Raw genomic sequence first — 15,341 nt, 5'->3', positions numbered from 1 at the left:
GGCCCATTTCTCATGCCCATATGCGGCGCTTGGGGTGGAGGAATGGAAAAAAAATGAGGAGAGACAAGCCTAGAGTGGAGACTCAGTCAGGCGGTCAGTTCACTCCACAGGGGACAGCGAGTGGACGGCGCCAGAAAGAAACTTGCCACCACGGCGCTCGGCGAGCCCAAATGGACACGCGAGACCATTATTGTCGTTGAATGTGGTTCTTATGGCAGTCTATTTTGGAGGAAATAGCTTTTTAAGAAGCAAATTGGAGTCACCAGTGGACCTTCTCGTCACTCAAAAGAAGTTTGAATAGTTGGGGGACTCCACCCCCCCCGACTCATCGGGACAACCAACTTGGATTAAAAAAAAAACATCACCAAAATGTCACAGGGATGTAACCTGAAGAGCCTGACAGCAGCTCTTTGCTGTTTCTACCACAACGGCTCTGTCATCGGCACAATGGTGAGAGAAGAAATACCCCGCCCTCCCGCAAGACGATCGATTCACCCCCTCGTGAACTCTAAGATCAATTTTGAAGCAAATGAACGGAAACGGGATGTCGCGTCCGAAAAAAAAGCCTCCTAAAAAAGTGGCTGGTGACACTTTTAGCTGGAACAGAATCGAGCACTGGCCTTTTATTACCCCCCCCCCCCAATACCTCCGGCGCAAACACCCGAATAAATGAGCGACCGTGTGACGGCGTATGAGATATACGAGTGGCTTTTATCCATAAGTAGTGTTGGCACAGAGACGAGACGGTGGCGGAGTGTATGAGAGGGCACACCTTGGGATGTAACGCGATGAAGGTGAATCACGGGTGATTGGCGATCGGCGGCCATTTTGATGACGTCGATGCCATTAAGTTGATTTGATGGCGCCGGCGGCAAAGTGACGCGGTGTGCCCGGGGGTTGGTCAGCTTTCATGCCAGCGTCATTTTTTTTGGGCCGTTTTGAAGTTTTGCTGTTTACTGATGTATCTTATTGATCGTATTGGAACACATATACGGCCATTGACAAGATGTCCGTGACTTTTCGGAGAGTGTGACTGACGTGGCGGAAGTTTAACTCATTTGCCTCCATTTCCGAATTTATTTGAGAATTGATAAGTGTGATGTGGAGCGGCATTCCCGGATTTGTTTGGGTTTTGTTTTTTCCTTGCAGGAGTGGTGCCGATAAAGTGCCGGTCAGACCTTTGGCAATATTGTTCCCTTCTATAAGAGGAAGACGTGTCTCATTGTACCTTTTATAAAACAAAATCCGAACTTTGAAAGTAAGAACATCAACTACGGAGGTTGTGCAATAAATTGGGGACACTTTACGATTTCACGAAATGGACGACTGTGATTGATGGAATGGAGCGTCCATTTTGTTCAAAAAAAGGTCATCGGTTTGCCTCTTAAATCAGATTGACATTCTGTTGTAAGACCGGGGGAAGAAAAACACATGTTTCAAAGTCTTCCAGTGTCAATGATTTGAAACAATCGTACAGTCAAACTTTGGATTTGTCCATAATCCATTCCAGAAACCTTTTTGAAAAGTGATTTGGTCAAAAACCGAAACGTTTGCCATCAAAGTTTGAGTTTTTCTATTGTGATTGAACAATCCAAAAATGTCGACTCATGATGCTACGCTACACGAGGATAATGCGTCGGTCACAATGAGAAACGACACCAGGAAGTGACATATAAGGAAGCGAAGGAGAGTTCAGTGGTGCAACCGAGAACTTATTTTTGGTTGTAAACAATGCATTAAAAAACCCGACATTTTTGGTCAAAAACTGAATTGGTCGAGAACCGAAACGTTCGAAAACCAAAGTTTGACTGTAACAGCCGCTGAATGAGAGTGAAGTGAGGATATCACCACTGACAACGTAATTGGCCAAGCAGGGAGTTGGTATTTCAAAGGAAGACGGTTTCAAGATAAGAAAGTTGGGTGACACCCGTTGTCGCTCTTCTTGTTTCGCTTCCGCCGTCAGTCTGTCTCGAGTCACGGTCGAAATGAAAACTAGCAAGGCGGCACTCTGCTTCACATTCGATTTTTTTTTTTTTGGTTAGCACAAGCTTTCAAAATCACTTTAGCAAGCTACCACATTTCTCTGAATTGGCCAAGCAGGGAGTTGGTATTTCAAAGGAAGATGGTTTCAAGATAAGAAAGTTGGGTGACACCCGTTGTCGCTCTTCTTGTTTCGCTTCCGCCGTCAGTCTGTCTCGAGTCACGATCGAAATGAAAACTAGCAAGGCGGCACTCTGCTTCACATTCGATTTTTTTTTTGGTTAGCACAAGCTTTCAAAATCACTTTAGCAAGCTTAAAGAGTTTGATGTTTCTCTTTATTTGTAAGTAGGTTCGTTGTCAGATCTCCCAGGCAGGTGACGCGCAGACCTTGATCGTGGCGTGGAGTTGAGCAAGTCGTGCCGTGATGTCCGTCCGACGCCCGGCGTCAGCCGGGCGTGAGTCTGAGATGATTCTGCCCCGTGGTTCGCCCCTATCTCTCTGTCCCGCGACAGCTCCTTTTATACAATTTGCAAGCGTGTGCTATGCGTCAGGGTGATACGCACATCAAGGAGATCAACGAATTGAAAGACATGAAAGGGTTGAAAGGCGCACTTCAAAATCATACACGCGTGTTACGCAACAGGGCTCCCCTCCTGGATCCGAAGTCGGTGAAAGCGATGAAGGAAAAATAAATAAAAACAAAAGTCATTCTGCGACATGGTGAGGCCAGGCAAGATGACGGTCACCGGGCGTGGCAGGCGTCGGTTGGGAGGTTGCCGAGGAGGTTTCGTGGTGCCTGAAGTCGTTGTACGGGAGCACGGCAAAGAGTGCCCTACGACTGCCAGTTTGAGTCGATCGATGGAAACTTTCCTCGCGGCCGTCGAGTCGATGCCGGAAGGTCTTCTCACCGTGAGTTATTCGGCTGGGATCGGTCAAATTGGAGAATCGATGAGGGATTGTGAGGACGAAGGTGCGTGGGGTTGGCCATGCTGCCGGGCACGGACAGGCGGGTCATCGGCGACGGTGGCGTTGATCGCGCTGCCATGGCGCTCTGCAGGACGCTGAGGAAGAACGCTGACGTCGGCGGCCGTGTCGGCCATGAAGCGTCATCCCGAAGTCCGATCGTGGACATAAGCGATGTCCGACGATGTCCGATCGTGGACATATATTGATGTCCGATCGTGGACATAAGCGATGTCCGACGATGTGCGATTGTGGACATATACGATGCAGCTAGTTGCAGAGTCGCCAGGCGAATTGGACGATGTTGGCCATCAGGGTGCGGCAGGTTTCACGGTGGGGTCGGGGCGCCCACGGGTGGTGGCGGCCCATCGGGAGCTCGGCTCGAGGGGTCTTGCTGTGAAGATGCCGGGTTCACAGGCGGCTGGGAAATCTGGTTCTTTCCATTTGGAGAGTTGATTGGGCTGAGGAGGAGGGAAAAAAATCCTCCTGGCTGGCTCGCCAATAAAGAGTTTGATGTTTCTCTTTATTTGTAAGTAGGTTCGTTGTCAGATCTCTCAGGCAGGTGACGCGCAGACCTTGATCGTGGCGTGGAGTTGAGCAAGTCGTGCCGTGATGTCCGTCCGACGCCCGGCGTGAGCCGGGCGTGAGTCTGAGATGATTCTGCCCCGTGGTTCGCCCCTATCTCTCTGTCCCGCGACAGCTCCTTTTATACAATTTGCAAGCGTGTGCTATGCGTCAGGGTGATACGCACATCAAGGAGATCAACGAATTGAAATACATGAAAGGGTTGAAAGGCGCACTTCAAAATCATACACGCGTGTGACGCAACAAGCTCCCACATTTCTCCGATTTGTTGAAAGCACTAAATTAGCAATTTGACCACGGTTTGTTTTCAGCCACGTTGTGGTCACAGTTTAACTAATTCCCAAAATGTTTTGCTCTGTCCTGATGTTCTCATTTGGCTTTCAAAAGAGCCGTCGTTTTCTTGCACACTCTTCCTTCATTTTGGTGGAGGCGCCATCTGTTGTTCTGAGTGGGCGCCATTTATCCTACAAAAACGTTGCGCTTGTTCTCCTTTTCAAAGTGCCACAACCCAGTCGACCCATTTTGCAGTCGCTCGTCGGGAACAAATGCTGAAATGGAGCGGATTGTACTAAGCGGTATTTGGTCTCTCGGCAAAAGAATACTCACTGTTGCGTATTTTATAGCCGAAAATGATCAACCCCAATACCGATCCCTTGCTCGCTCGATAGATGAGAATGTAATTTCACAAGTTTAATCTGCTTTCGCTGGCCGAATTAAATTATGTGGTGGGTCATATTTGGCCCCCAGGCCTTGACTTGGACACCTGTGATGTAAGGGATTAGCCAACTAGTTGAATAGAAGGAGAGCTAGCTCAATCACTAGCTATCTCACTAGCTATCTTGCTCGATCGCTACCTAGCTCGATAGATGAGCATGGAATTTCCCAAGTTTGATTTTTGATTATTCGTGGGCCGAATAATTAGACACCAGTGGCCCACTTTGTATCCGATTTACGGTATGAATAACTAGTTTTCAAATTTGAAGTAAAAAATAATGACTTTTATTGTGGTTTACATGTGACAATTTGAAAATTCGGTTCGGACTTTAGGTACATAGCATGCTTGATTTCCTGTTGCGGGCCAAATATAATGATGTGGAGGGCCAGAATTGGCCCCTGGGCCGTAACTTTGACACCTGCTTTAGGGCAAATTTCTATTTGGTCGGACTATGTCCAAAATCTCGCAAAGGGGAACATAAACATGACCTTGCAACGAAAACATGAGTCAAACAATGGAACTTTGCCGTTAGCGCGACGTGTCATTCGCTAGGCCGGTCAACGTGAGGGCTGCAGGACTGAGCTGAAAATAAACCAAGCCTTAATAAACCTGGCTTTCGGCTATCCAAAAGCGACGAGCCTCCGCTTATTTGTGAATAAACAGGAAAGGTGGGAGACATTTTGATGACGGTGAGATTTCTTTCTAAACTAAAAGCCTCATCTGCTCGCCAAACTAAATCCTGCAGTCGCCCAGACTTTTGCCCCAACTTCATTATGACGTTTGGACTCACTGTGCAACGTTTCATAAGATCGACACCCCCCCACCGGGTTCTTGTGACACTTGGGCAGACGACGTGCGGGTAGACCGCCGTGACACTTTTGGAGCCCTTCGGGAAGATGGACAGGAACAGGAAAGAATCGTTACATGAGGGGCCACGGAGGAAATGACACAGACACAGCCAAGCGTAGACTTGTTGATTTTGGGAGGACCATGACCATCAGGAGGATGTGCACATCAGTCTGATGGTTATCAGTCGCGGTATCATTGGGGGGGGGGGTGTCATATGGGGTCATATGTATTAATATTTAAGTACAAAAATTATCAAAAAATCCACACTAACAATTTTAGGAGCCTTAAAGGACAACCGACGCCTCCGGACAAGTTGTGTCCATAATTTGTGAAATCACTTCAAATGACATCTACTGAGCGTATTTTACAAAGATTCCACTGCAGATACCAATATTTTACGTTATAAGACTCGTGCTGAATATTCAGGAGGTCTTGATTTTGAGTTAGTGACGATTCCTGACGTCACGTCACGGAGGGAACGCCCCTGGCCGCGAAAGCGACACACAATGCATTTTGCGGTACTTTGTTTGTTCTGAAAACTTCGTGTTGATCCGTGTTGATGGCGAAATTAGAGTGAAAACACATAAATAACACGATGGTGAATCATTGTGTGTTGCAAAGACTACTATTTGATATTCGCTGACACAAATTCCCAGAAGACAAATCAGCCCATTTCCAACGGAGCTTTGGCGCCATCTTTTGCATTTTCTGGGACACTACATGCTGTCCTTGACGGCTCGAATTGATATGGGAGGACTCCTTTAATCGATTGCAAACATTTATGCTTTCCTCGTCAAGTGAGGCGACTCATGATCAACATAATTTTTTCTATTTTTGTTTTACAGTGGCTTTGGGTGTTTGTGTATTGTGTATATCAACACACGGGTAATTTTTCAACACCTCCGAACATCGAACATCAAACTTATTTTAGCTGCACTACCTGCTCATGATAAAAGCGGGGGATATGATTCCATTTCGACCTAGAGCGGAATGTAATCAGATTACTGTGGCAAGTGAGAGGGCCAAATGGAGCCGCTTCTGCCACTAAAGCTCTTTGCTAGACGCTGTCCGCCTGAGTGGCTGCAATTGGGATTGTTGCAGTTGGATTCAAAGCGTCATTTGGAACGGTTAGCATTCGCGCGATCTTGCGATAAAAGCATTTTTGTAGAATTTGGTTAAGGCTATTTTTTTTTGTTTATAATGATAATATTTTTTTTCTGGGTGAGCAGCGGCGGCCACTAATGTAGCCACAAGGGGGCACAAGCCAGTGTCTTGTGCCGGTCCCAAGCCCGGATAAATACAGAGGGTTGTGTCAGGAAGGGCATCCGACGTAAAAATATTTGCCAAAACAAATATGCGAATAAAACCTCTGAATCCCATACCGGATCGGTCGAGGCCCGGGTTAACAACGGCCGCCATTGGTACTGTTGACCTTCAGGGTGCCAGTGGAAAATTGACTACTGTTGTTCGAAGAAGGAGAGAGGGAGGTGTGCCCGGAGGAAAAGAGAGAAATGGAACGCCAAGAGTATAGAACTAAGTGTAGGAACTTTGAATGTAGGAACAATGACAGATAAAGGTAGAGAGCTGGTTGACATAATGCAGAGAAGGAAGGTAGACATACTGTGTGTCCAGGAGACCAGGTGGAAAGGGAGTAAGGCTAGAAGCTTAGGGTCAGGGTTTAAGTTGTTCTATCATGGTGAAGACAGAAAGAGAAATGGAGTTGGGGTTATCTTAAAAGAGGAGTTTGTTAGGAATGTCTTAGAAGTAAAAAGAGTATCAGATAGAATGATGAGTCTGAAGCTAGAAATTGAAGGCGTGATGTTCAATGTTGTTTGTGGGTATGCCCCACAAGTAGGATGTGAGCTGGCGGAGAAGGAGAAATTTTGGTTGGACTTTGATGAAGTCATACAGAACATCCCGAGACGTGAGAGGGTTGTAATTGGTGGAGACTTCAATGGACATGTTAGCGCAGGAAACAAAGATGATGGGGAGGTGATGGGCAGGTTTGGACTCCAGATGAGGAACGCTGAAGGACAGATCTTTTCATCATCGTTTTTTACCTTTATATATGCATAAACAAACTATAATGTGTTGCATTTACAATGTGTTACAGAGTAGCGAAATTACATTTCTGCACGCAACAAAAACATTTTAAACTCCGAAAAAAAGACGTTGGGTTGAAGATTACTTTCAAATATAATACTCAAGGTCTATTTGACGGCTTCCCGTGTCTGACTATTTCCTGAGTGGCCACAAAACTAGCATATGTAGCTGAATTTTTAGATTTCATCCACTTCATAAAATGATTTTTGCTCTGATCAGCCTTCCGCATCAGTTCCGAAACGGCTCTTTTTCTCTCATCTCCATCCGGGTATTTTTGAGCAAAGGCTGTGTGTTTGTTTGCTAACTTCTCATTACATATTAGGCATACCGTTAAACCCGTCTCGTCAGGAGTGAAGGCGAACGAATATGCCCACGTATCATTAAACGTTCTGTTTTCTTCAGACACTTTGCTTTTCTTAGATTTATCTATAGTTGGCCTACCCGGGGATTGAAAAATTCAAGAAATCGTGCGCAATTTGGTGGTTGTGACCGGATATACGTCCACTGTTGATGGTTGTGACGTATATTATGAGCGACAAAAATATTGAATACGTTTATTTTGTATTATTTATAATCACCATAATCTTCAAATTTAGAATTACATTTTAAAATCAAACAAACTAAAATAATATACATTAAATTAAATACTCATTATTTATTTTCTAAAGCCGCAGGGGGGTGAAAGAGCCACATGCGGCTCCGGAGCCGCGCGTTGCCGACGTCTGAGGTAAGACAAGCACTGGGTGGGCAAGATGACTGGCAAACTCCAGCGAACATAATCGGAGACACAGGTCGGAAAAGTACTTGGTGTATCGAGTGGAAGAAAGGTAGATAAGGAGACTTGGTGGTGGAATGAGGAGGTGCAGGAGTGTATACAGAGAAAGAGGTGAGCAAAGAAGAAGTGGGACACTGAGAGGCCGGATGAGAGTAGACAGCAGTACAAGGAGATGCAGCGCACGGTTAAAGTAAAGGTAGCAAAGGCCAAACAAGAGGCCTATGATGACTTGTATGCTCGGCTGGACAGCAAGGAAGGCGAGACTGATCTTTATAGGCTGGCGAGACAGAGAGACAAAGATGGTAAGGACCTGCAGCAGGTTCGGGTGATTAAGGATAGAGATGGCAATGTATTAACAGGTGCCAGTAGTGTGATGGCAAGATGGAAAGGGTACTTTGAAGAAATGATGAATGAGGAAAAGTCAAAGCCAAAGTCAAAGTCAGCTTTATTGTCAAACGTGCTAATATGCATGACATACAGCACAAATGAAATTAATGTCCTCTCGGACCCAGCGTGCAAGACATGCAAGGCACTTATAACGTGGCTAAAAGACATACAATTGACAACAGACAATACTTGTAATTTCTGTATGTAAAGTGAGGTAGTGTCGTCTGGAAAGTGAAGCAGTGACGTATGTAAAGTGAGGTAGTGACATATGTAAAGTGAGGAAGTGACGTACATAAAGTGACGTAATGTCGTAATTGCAAAAACAAACAACAAGAAAGGGTTGAAGTGAGGTCTTGCAGAAAAAAATGAGAAAGAACAAAAAAATAGAGTTCAGGATGATCGTACAGCATGTAGGGTGTACTCAGAGTTCGGCGAGTGTGGCAGTGGGAAGGGGCAGGCTGGGCAGGGCTGGGAGGGAGTTGAGTCTCCGGACTGCCTGGTGGCAGAAACTGTCCTTGAGCCTGCTGGTCTTGCCTCGGAGACTCTGCAGTCTCCTACCCGACGGCAGCAGGCTGAAGAGGCTGTGGGAGGGGTGTGTGGGATCGCCAGCGATCCTGATGGCTCTGCGGGTGAGGCGGGTGTTGTAGATGTCCTGAAGGGGGGGGGGGAGAGACACCGATGATCTTCTCAGCTGTCCTCACGATGCGCTGCAGAGAAAATGAGAAGGAACAAAGAGTGGAAGACGTGACTGTTGTGGACCTGCTAATGCAAACATTAGCTGAGTCGGAGCTCAGCTTTACGTCGGATGCCCTTCCTGACACAACCCCACAAGAGCTGTGGTATTGCATGAGGAAGTCTAGAGTGACAGAAAAGTATGTCAGAGCGCTGCAAGACATGTATCATGACTGTCGTACAGTTGTGAGGTGTGCTGTCGGTGCGACTGAGGAATTCAAGGTGGAGGTGGGACTCCACCAGGGGTCAGCTCTGAGCCCCTTCTTATTTGCTATGGTGATGGACAGGCTGACAGATGATGTTAGACAAGAATCTCCTTGGACCATGATGTTTGCAGATGACATTGTGATCTGTAGCGAGAACAGGGAACAGGTGGCGGAGAAACTAGAGGTGTGGAGATATGCCCTGGAAAGGAGAGGAATGAAGATCATTCGCAGCAAGACGGAATATGTGTGTGAATGAGAGGGATCCAAGTGCAAGGGTGATGCTACAGGAAGAGGAGATAAACAAGGTAGAGGATTTTAAGTAATTGGGGTCAACTGTACAGAGCAATGGAGTGTGTGGAAAAGAGGTGAAGAAGCGTGTCCAGGCAGGCTGGAGCGGCTGGAGAAAAATGTCAGGTGTGATGTGTGATAGATGGGTTTGTTGGATTATTTTGATCGTTCGTCCTTGGTTCATTGCTTCGACGGGTGTGATGGAAGAGGATGGTTAAATCATCAGGGAGCCAGGTGTAGAACAGAAAGTTGGTTTAATCTTGGAGAGAGCGGAGGCATCGCGGTGTCGGCTTAAGGAGGAAGCATGGCGATAGAGAGAGAGAGAGAGAGACGAACACGAAGGGAGAACATTTTATACGGCGTGCAGTGTGTGACGCGAAAGGATGTGACGTAATGTAAATGCAACATCATGTAAGGCAGGGGTGTCAAAGTCATTTTTTTGCCGCAGATGTTTAAATCCCTTCAAATATTAGATATAGAGCACACAGCAAATTAATGAATAACTTGTTTTCAAATCTGAAGTCAAGAATAACGACTTTTATTGTGGTTGACATCCAAAAATATGAAAATTTGGCTCAGATTTTAGCAATCATCATAGAATTTAACAAGTTTGATTTGCTTTTGCGGGCCGAAAAAAATGATGTGGCGGGCCGGATTTGGCCCGCGGGCCTTGACTTTGACACCTGTGATGTAAGGGAAGGCAGGATATGACGGAAGTTCAAAATGTAAACAAAGATTAGCGAGCGATGTTTAGAGATGTTTGCATGGCGAATTACCCCAACAGGTTTCAGCTAGGATGAAAGGAAAAATGTATAAAACAGTAGTGAGACCAGCCATGATGTTTGGACTGGCGACAGTGTCACTGAAGAAAAGACAGGAAGCTGGAGGTAGCAGAACTGAGGATGTTGAGGTTTTCTTTGGGAGTGACCAGGTTGGATAGGATCAGGAATGAGTACATTAGAGGGACAACTCATATTAGAGGCTTTGGAGAGAAAGTCAGAGAGGCCAGACTGAGATGGTTTGGACATGTCCATAGGAGAGAGAGTGACTATATCGGGAGAAGGATGCTGAGCTTTGAACTGCCAGGGAGGAGACCGAGAGGAAGACCAAAGAGGAGGTTTATGGATGTGGTCAAAGAGGATATGAAGGTAGCTGATGCGAGAGAAGAGGATGCACGAAACCGGGATAGATGGGGGACATTGATTCGCTGTGGCGACCCCTGAAGGGAAAAGCCAAAAGGAAAAGAAGAAGAAGCAGCGGCAGCCACTCACGCCAGTGTACACTCGACCCGGAAGTAACTCAAATAGATAGAAAGCTAACCAGCTAGCTACCTAGACAGCTGTATAGATAATAGATAGATAGCTAGACAGCTAGCTAGATAGCTAGCTAGACAGCTGATATATAGCTAATAGATACCAAATAGCTAGCTAGCTAGGTAGCCTTAGGGTACTCATCTTACACAGAAGAAAGCTATGCAATGGATTTTTTTCTGGGCATATCTTTGCATGATTAGCATGTTGTCTTTAACCTTCGACGTTGTTCGCTGTGGACAATATTAACTCCCTCACTGCCAGACGATGTGCAAAAATGTGTCCACTCCAGTGCCAGGGTTTTTGTCATTGTCACTCGAATTCCAAGACCCGCAGAATATTGACTTTTAGGACTACATAAACATTCAACTCAATGTAAGAAACCTTAGACTCTCTTCTTTCATCCGAAAAATAGAGTTAATTCCTAAGTTATATAGGTCTGGAGTTATCTGAGCTTGAAATGGGGGCAGATGTACAAAATATAATACAATATTGATTTATTATTTATTATTTATTATGATTTATTGATGCCTTAACAACAGCTAAAGCTGTAACAAAATGCTGCCTGCCCCTTCATGGAAGGGAAAAAACATTGCCAGAGGTCTGATCAGCGCTTTATCAGCAGCCTCCGCAAGAAAATGGTGTAAAGAATCCAAGAGTTTATGTTTAGAGTCTTTAGGGGAAGGTGTGTTTAACGCATGTGCGTTAGCCGTCAGATGAGGGCGTTGGAGGAGGACAGGTCTGGCTAGTGGCTGAGCGTGGTAGCACCCTGACAGTCGGTGGAAAACCAGGGAGGACAGAAAATCCCTCAGGGGACAGCGAAAGGGTGTGCGTGTGTGTTTGCATGTGGGTTCAAACGCTCCACCTGATAGAAAAAGACAAAAAGACCATGTGTGTGTGTGTTTGAAAGAAAGCAGAAGACAGATTTCGCATTGAGGCTACAAAGAGCTTGTTTCAAGAAAGAGAAAAAGGGCCAAAGCATGCAAAGACCCAAAAGTTACCACGTGAGTGTGCGCTTTAGTTTAGTTAGTCTCGTGATAAAGCGGCCAGTGTTTTGTGATTTTAAAAAATGGCGTTATATCATAATTGGGGGTTTAAAGGACAACCGACGCCTACGGACAAGTTGTGTTCATAATTTGTAAAATCGCTTCAAATGACTTCGACTGAGCGTATTTTACAAAGATTCCACCGCTTATAGCTATATTTTACATTTTAAGACTTGCGCTGAATATTCAAGAAGTCTTGTTTTTGAGTTGGTGACAAGTCCTGACGTCACGTCACGGAGGGAACGCCCCTGACCGAGAAAGCGACACACAATGCATTTTGCGGTACTTTGTTTGGTCTGAAAACTTCGTGTCGATCCGCGTTGATGGTGAAATTAGAAGGAAAACACATAAATAATGCGTTGGTGAATCGTTGTGTGTTGTACCGAGACAACTATTTGATATTCGCTGACAAAAATTCCCAGGAGACAAATCAGGCCATTTCCACGGAGCTTTGTCGCCATCTTCTGAATTTTTTGTGTGCTACATTTCTGTCCAGATGCCTCAAAATGACACGGAATAAGTTCTTTAATCGATTGCAAACATTTATGATTTCTTCTTCAGAACTATTATGAATCATATTCCTAACTGGATGAGTAACAAGAAAGCATCTTCTCCAAATCTGAAGCCATTGATGTGATTCTCGAGCAAGGCACGACGTCTTGGTGTGAAACCACGAAAAAGGGGACGCGACCTTCTGAAACTGGCCACTTCCGGGTTCATTTTGTTCAAGTAGTTTTAGACACTTTAAGTCATTTTTATTGGTGTTTTGCATTTGACTAAAAATATCACCCTGCGTGTTTTGTGTATTTTAGATGCTATAAAACGTTTTTCTGATGTCGTTAGGAAACAAAAAAGTGGTGTCGGTTGTCCTTTAAATGTCGTCCAAAAAAGTATTTTTTGGAAAGCATCGCATCTTAATGTGTATTTAGTGTGAAGTTCATATCTGTAGTGATAGCTTGGCATGATATCGGGTTCTTACCGAGCCTTGTCTCCATCAGTTTTATGCCAACCTTCAGGGCTTGTGACTTGATTCATAGCTTATCATATGATAACCTTTAACGGAATGAAAAAAAGAATCAGCATAAAATATGACTCGGTTTTCTGACATCGGCAGTCATTTTCGCATAACTTTGAAACTGTTTTTCCAGCGGTGCCTTGAGCAACGAATGACCTTTTCGAGGTACAAGTTGTCCATTGGACGATTTCTTTTTCGACTCGCGAGCTTAGATTTATGCTTATGCTCCTGAATCAATCCAGATTCCAACAAGCAGGCAATTTAACAGATATAAATTGTAAAAAGAAAAGAAGCTTGAAGAAGCATTCTTCACAATGGGAGAGTCGAATGACAGACAGGCTATCATTTAGCATCTATGTGGCGATGCTGTTAGCCATTAACTCATTCACTGCCATACAATGTGCAAAAAAAGTGTCCATTGCTGTTCCAGGGTTTTTGTCATTTTCACTCAAATTGCAGGACCTACAAAGTTTTGGATTTGGATTTGCCTTTATTAGTCTCACAGTGGAGAACTTTACATTTCACAGCAGCAAAATTATGAAAGTAATGAAAGTAGAAAAACAAAATACAAGAGCTGCTGGAAAGACAGCCACTCTCGTGGCGCCATCTTGAAGTCAAAAGAACAAAAAAACGAAACTTTTAGGACTACATAAACATTCAGCTTTAACAGCTGAAGCTGTAACAAAAGCGCTATCATGGATAAAAGGCAAAATTGAGACAAAAATATATTCTTTATTTTTTAAATTGGAGTGAATTATGTATTTTTTTTCTGAAGTATCATATTTTTTTAAAATGCTAGTTCCCTCATTAAAAACTAAATCTTTTTTTGTGGGGCATTGATAGGAAAGGTCGGAACTGGTTCGTGGCATTTTCATTCATTTCTACAAATGTTTCAAACATCGTCCGTGAACAAATTATTCAGAATCAGAAAACCTTTATTCGTCCCACAATGGGGAAATTTGACATCTACAGCAGCAATTTGAAAGGCGATTTGTGGGGGTGAAAGGATAGAAAAACAAGATATTCTAAGCATAGTAAAATAAAAATGTCAACTGTATACTGTAAATGTGCAAAACAGTTTCATAAAAACTGTACATAGTGCAAGTATCAAGAAAGGCATATTGATATATGTAGCTGTATTGCGACCCATATTTACAGTACAAGTGTCAAGTGTGATGATTGAGAATTGCGAAGCCTGACAGCAGTTGGCAGGAACGAGCGGCGGTACCTCTCCTTCTTGCAGAGTGGGTGTAACAGTCTCTGGCTGAAGGAGCTCCCCAGTGCTGTCAGCGTGGGCAAACAAAAAAATTATTTTAAAGGCAATTCACCTTTTTTTCTCTCTTTTTGCGTGTGTTTCTTTTGTAGTTTTCCCACGACCAATTTATCCTGGATGGTCCATCGGAGAAGCTTCGCCGAGAATTGGAGGAAGAACTCAAGATGAATTGCGAAGAGCCCAGAAGCCATGCTTGGTACCACGGAGCGATACCCCGGCAGGTATCACGTCGTAAGGCTTACGAGCAGTCAGTCATTCATTCTCAAGAGGAACAGAGTCAACAACTCGCTAAACGAAATTAGCAATTGATACCATTACGATACCGGGGTGAATGGGGCAATCAGGCCAGTCGTAGACCATAATCAGTCAGGACAATAGACCTTAGATAAGGGACCTATCATAGCAAAGGTCTGGCACAGCTAACTCTGGACAGTAGGGATATATATATAGGGCCAGAGTTACCAGCAAAATTTTAGTTCGCTGACGAAGCCTCTTCATCGATTCAAACTTTTCATCGATGGACCACTCCTGTATGACTGAGAGGCTGCCACAAAGCAGTTAACTCGCTTAAACATAAATTCATCGGACAGATGTAGGGTTGGATCGGTTTCATGGGGGAATGGGGGGGGGGGTTCAGTTGAAAATGAGAGGCGGCAGATTATTCCGCTTTTGTAAACGTTTGTGAAACGTTAGCAACAAAATAACATTTCAGAGATTCCCTCAGGGCTGGTTTGGAGTCAGTCACAGAGCCAAGTCACTCTTAAAAGATCACACTGAAACTATTCCCTATCAAATGCATCGCAACTCCAACAAAGCGACTCGGAAGAGAAACATTTTTTAGAAGTGACAAACATGTCGTTAACGTTCTGTATCGTCCTAGGTTGCTGAAAACTGTGTTCAGCGAGACGGAGATTTCCTGATTCGGGATTCGTTGTCCAGTCCCGGAAGTTACGTTCTAACTTGTCAATGGCGAAATACAGCCCAACATTTTAAAATCAATAAAAGGGTAAGAGAGATATTCTTCTCTTCCTTGTTTTTATTTTTTGGTTATTTTTTCCCCCTCCTTCAGATGACATTTTAACACGTGACAAAGTTCTTCACGTTTGTATACCA

General features: G+C 44.5%; 1 protein-coding gene across 4 annotated transcripts in view; it reads left to right on the top strand.

Moving 5' to 3' along the window:
* Positions 1-15,341, top strand: part of bcar3 (BCAR3 adaptor protein, NSP family member) — a 76,260-nt gene that overhangs the window by 49,500 nt on the left and 11,419 nt on the right. For 3 of the 4 annotated variants that reach the window (XM_089001354.1, XM_089001355.1, XM_089001357.1), the window contains 2 exons: positions 14,321-14,449; positions 15,109-15,234. In XM_089001354.1, the coding sequence (XP_088857480.1) occupies positions 14,321-14,449; positions 15,109-15,234 (255 nt within the window). Of the gene's footprint in view, positions 1-126; positions 451-14,320; positions 14,450-15,108; positions 15,235-15,341 lie in introns of those variants that run through there. The other variant, XM_089001358.1, reaches the window with a different exon arrangement.

This window comes from Hippocampus bargibanti, linkage group LG07 (assembly GCF_051943395.1).
Source record: "Hippocampus bargibanti isolate YZ-2025 linkage group LG07, ASM5194339v1, whole genome shotgun sequence".
Lineage (NCBI taxonomy): Eukaryota > Metazoa > Chordata > Actinopteri > Syngnathiformes > Syngnathidae > Hippocampus > Hippocampus bargibanti.
This window is presented reverse-complemented; position numbering and strand designations above follow the sequence as displayed.